At 51.3% G+C, this 4,841-nt stretch overlaps 1 protein-coding gene across 1 annotated transcript; it reads right to left on the bottom strand.

Moving 5' to 3' along the window:
- Window positions 1-3,061: 3,061 nt before the first annotated feature.
- J4E85_007840 (uncharacterized protein) lies at window positions 3,062-4,841 on the bottom strand (the record flags this gene model as incomplete). The annotated part of the gene is made up of 4 exons (XM_051472070.1): window positions 3,062-3,599; window positions 3,652-3,820; window positions 3,870-4,531; window positions 4,591-4,841. 4 exons carry the CDS (start codon window positions 4,839-4,841, stop codon window positions 3,062-3,064), a joined length of 1,620 nt encoding a protein of 539 aa, XP_051324267.1.

The raw sequence follows: 4,841 nt of genomic DNA, 5'->3' as shown, positions 1-4,841 counted from the left end.
TACATGTAGAGGATGAATTATGAATTGCGGGGGATCCAACACCGAAGAGTTGTATCAATGCTCCGGGAGAAACTGTTGGATACCGCATAACGGCGTTAAGGACTTGGGTGTTTCCCACTATGCATGACTATCCACATTGAAATGAGGATGTTCTCTATTACGAGACGGAGATTGTGGTCACACAGAACGACGCGAATCCGTAGATCTCGTATACGAACACGCAGATAACTAATCACGAAATGCTATCGCTCATGACGCTCAAGATCAACTTATCAAATCTCCCTGCCTCGTGTCTTCAAACTTTGGACTCGTTAGACTTTCGCAAACTTGGTTGCGTACCCTGTGTGACGTTCGCTCCTTCCCTGCTAAGGCTAGTCGTTGGCTGGTCCACGTGTGTGACCTTCCATGCTTCGGAATCGGAGGAAGCAGCTCCCGTGGATCGCTCCTTCCGGTCGGTTGCGGTCGATGATGTCATATAACTGGAGTGGTAGTTTGACTCGTAGCAGCTGTGGCTTGAGCGTCGACGGCCGTTGGGGCTGAGTCAACACTGAAAAGTCGTTGTTTTGTTGGGGTTGTTGGTGCGAAACGCGTGTTCAGATCGAGATCGGAGTTAGGCACTTGTTGGTAATGGCGGTTGCGCCGTTGGAAGTTGGGGGCTTGGTGTGGCACTGGAGGGACTTGGCGGGGCGGCTCGCTTGTGAGGGTCAGGTGATTTGGAGGCCTAGGGGATAGGGAGATGGTTGGATGGGTGTGGTGGTTGGTTTATGGGGGAGGGAAGACGTGAAGTAGCTCTTTGTTGATCTCAGAGGCTGGCTTTGGGTTTTGGTTGGACGTGAAGAAGATTGATATGGATTCAGGTACCAGCAGGCACGTGACGACACCAGCATCAACTGCCCAGGTGCCGTCATCGACCTGCGTTGAGTTCTTTACATTATACCTCGTAAATGCGGGTATTTGACAACGAGAAGACGTTGTGTGCCCCGATAGCGTTAGCAGTAACAAGAGAGACTGAGGCAACTTACTCAAGAAAAAAGCTAGACACCCTAGAGCCTACGTTGAGGTTAGATCAGATACTTTGCATCTTTATATTTTAATGTAGGCTCTAGGGTGTCTAGGTTTTCCTTGCATGGGGTGTATGAGTATTGGTGAGGGCGCTTTCGGACTCATCACTCATCGCTGGTTGTTTGCTACATGGTCCATGCGTCTGTTAGCGTCTGCTCGATATATACAACTTTTTGCCCGTCGCCCCTTTGCTCCTCACCGCGAACTTCTCGTCTCTGTCACATATCCTGATGATGTGACAGTCGGCGCTTTGCTCGTTGGTCACGTTTACTTGTAAACACCTCGTCGCTCTTAACTGTAGCGCCCCGGATTGTGCTCTACGCTGTAGCACATCTAGGACATCCACTTTGGGCGCGTCTACAGGCCTTGTGCGGTAGATTCCCTCTTAGCTGGGTGGACAGCTTCGTTAGTCCTTGTGGCTCGAATACGTTTTCTTCATGCTCCTTTTGGAGCCCCAGTGCTGAGCTCTTCGCTGTAGCTCCTGGGATCACATCCACTTTGGGCGCGTCTACTTGCCTTGTGCGGTAGATTCCCTCTTAGCCGGGTGCACGGTTTCGTCAGTCCTTGTGGCTCGATTCCGTTTTCTTGGACCCGCATGTCTCAACCATGGGCATGCATCTACTCTTTTGGGGGACCCAGTCCCTAGGTACCATCTATCAACCCACACTCTTGTGTTTAAATGATGAAGTCGGGGAGGGTATCAAATATCATGTAATCATCGCTGCACACTCAGCTTTGGTTGCGACAGTCAAACTAGGAAGTTTGCGCTGGGCTCCGCTGCGGAGTAGTTAGCATTTGTCCTCGCCCCCTCTGATACACACTTATCAGAGTCCATCGGCAATCGCGGTGGATCAGCACCACTGCCTCGGAAGACACCTGTATCCGCCATTCCAGGATTTACACGCGAACAGATCTGGGTTCTCCGCAGCAAGGAACTCGACGATCTTTGTCTGCGCGACCTTCGACGTAAGGCAGGCCGATAGTCCAGGTATATACGCTGGCCGCAGAGCCGCTGCATCAGACTTCGCATTCGGAATAAAAGCCTGTCCAGCGACGACTATCGCCTTCACATTCGTTTCATAGTCTGCCCACCAGTCTTGCAGCGTACTTTTGACAATCGAGGACGGCGAAGAGATGTGCACTGCAGCAAGTTCAAGGACATCCCATGCGCTGACCTGTCTAGCAACATTCTGCATCGCAGTCTCGTCGGTTGCTGAAACGGGGAAGACCATGCAGTCTGACTTGCTGTCACCGAATAGCCTCTCGGTTTCATGAAGAGTCGACTCAGTACGTCCGATTAGGATCAGGCATGCTGCACCTGCTTTCGCAAAAGCAAGAGCGGTTGTGCGACCGATGCCGCTACTGGCTCCGGTTATGATGACTGTTTTTCTTTTTGGCTGAGATTGGGGTTCGATGGGTCGATGGCGGTGTAGGATCCGTTGTGCCAGATTGCTGTGGGAGAGGGAAATGGAGGCTGTATTGTCACTGGGAAGTGGACCGCGCGCAATGTGTTGAGGAAGGAGGCTGGTTCAAAGACTTTTGGGAGGCTTTGTGTGAGGAAGTCGGTAGAGCGTGTAGTTTGGGGGCGTAACTGTGATATTCTGAAAATATGCTCAACTGTTCAAGGCATGAATTCGTATAAGGTCAATGTGTTCTCGGATAAGCTGACTGGTGGATGTACCGCATGTTGTCTGGTGCATAGCGTCAGTGGAGCGGGCAACGAGAGCTAGTACAGGATAGCCAAAGTACTGACATGAGGTGGGGTAGGCCTGAGCTGATATGTCCAGTATTCTGCCCTGCGCCTTTGTATACCCGGAAATCCTTGGTGAGGGTTAACTGGTAGACGCAATTCGAGATTCTCCATTCAGTAAGTAAACCACACATCTCTACCCTAAAACAGCTATGATACAGACATGCGAATATTAATATATACACCCAAAGATCACCGAAGCGATCTATCGCCCCTTCAAGGTCGAGCTTCGTTGACAGTTTGCCCTCCTCATGTGTGTGGAGTGTAGGGAAAGCCTGTGGGATCCGTCGCTGGCATCTGGCTTATGTCGCCATCACCCCCACCACCAAGATCCCACCAATCAGTCTGCCAATTCCGCGTGACAAAGTCATTCTCAAGCCCCCTCAAGAAGCCGAGAGATTGGAAGTCGCCATCCATATTCGCGGTGTAGTCCGGCATCGATGAAAAGGCCGACATGTCAATGTCTGGGAGTTCGCTGGCCATCAAGTTCTGGATCGTATCGAAACTTGTTGGCGGCATGTTCATCCCTTGAGCAACGCTGTCGCTGGAGTCCACAGTGGCTGGGCCTCTACGTCTCTCGTCTTGTAGACTCCGCGAGACCCTGTTCAGTGCATTGATCGTCTTGGCAAACGGTATCAAGTCCTGGCGCTCTGTGCAGCTTTGCGCCATGGCGACGCCAATTGTCTCGAGAGACTGTATGTCGCTTTCGCAATCGTCTGGATTGGTGCATGCCACAATGTGTTCGTAGAGTGTGAACACGACGCAGAAGGGGTAGAGCGTTATGAAACTGGGCCAAGTCAGCGGATGCTTGGCGCGAAGTAAAGATAGTGGCGGCTTACTGATTCGTGATACTCTTAAACTTGGCGTTGAGGTTAATATCCGCATAAAAGTCAAGGATAATGCTCAAAACTCTTCGTGCGGCTCTGAGGGTGATGTCCTTAGGTCCGGGTCTGGTTCGGTGCTGTTGTACCAGCCTCTGAATACCAATGATAGTCGCATATATGTTCACTGAATTTGAGGTCAGCTCAATCTTAGCCCATTGCCGCACTTTACCTACTAATGTGATCTGCAAGAAGACAGCGAACATCATCTGTAGTCTCTTTGCCGTTCATCACCTCCTCCAATCTCCATTCGCTGATGAGGTCTTCCATTTGCGAACAAGCTTCGTCAGCCTTTTGGACACAGCTGTTGCGATCGTGTGGCGGGTTTTCGTCAATGTAACCGATCGCCTCTACGGTCAACAGGGTATATCGCACCCACACGACACTGATGGTAACATGGAGCGCCGAAGGATGCATGTTGTCGGGACGAAAGAGTAGGGGCGGGCGGACCTTGTTTGGCGACCATCGCAGAACAGTGGGCTTCCCATAGAACAAACGGAAGAATGTGTCGATCGATACGACATACCAGTAGGTGTAGCGACCAACATCTCTCTCGGTTTCTTCTTCGAATGACTTTGCCGGGACCATATCTAGGCGATCTATGCCGATCGACTTGATGTGCTGGCACGATTTGCAGTGGAATTTCCATGCCAACTGGTAGTCGTGAGCAGTCATTGCCGTCCATGCTGAGAGGGCTGCAATATGTACGTCCATATTCGTGTCACCTGGAGACTCAAGCCAAGCGGGTACGCTCTCCAGCATCTTCATGTATGCCTTCGTCGTAAGATCTCCTCCCGGGCCGTCAGTCAGCTGCAGTCCATAGAACAGAGCGTTGTAGCTTGAAGTCACCTAAAGTCAGCATATGGCACAAAGCCGCACTAAGTATCGGTTACTTACTACATAACGCGGACCACGGGATCGATGTTGACGTAAGGAGACTTGATGATATCGGGAAGCGCGTAGAGGAGGTCAGTATCGATCACGGAACGAGAAAATGCATCTGGCGCAAGCATTGAGCTCATGACGGAGATAAAGCCGTCAATACACGTCCGCGCTTCTGCGGAGGATAGGTTCAGATCCGCGCTGTGCGTATCAGTGCGCACCCTCAACTTTCCAAGGTCTTCGAGCGCTTCGTTGAGAGACAGCAT

The sequence above is a fragment of the Alternaria conjuncta genome (genome assembly GCF_024043145.1).
Source record: "Alternaria conjuncta strain BMP 0040 chromosome Unknown scaffold_11, whole genome shotgun sequence".
Taxonomy (NCBI): domain Eukaryota; kingdom Fungi; phylum Ascomycota; class Dothideomycetes; order Pleosporales; family Pleosporaceae; genus Alternaria; species Alternaria conjuncta.
The sequence above is the reverse complement of the archived record's forward strand: the minus strand, read 5'-3'. Positions and strand labels throughout refer to the sequence as shown.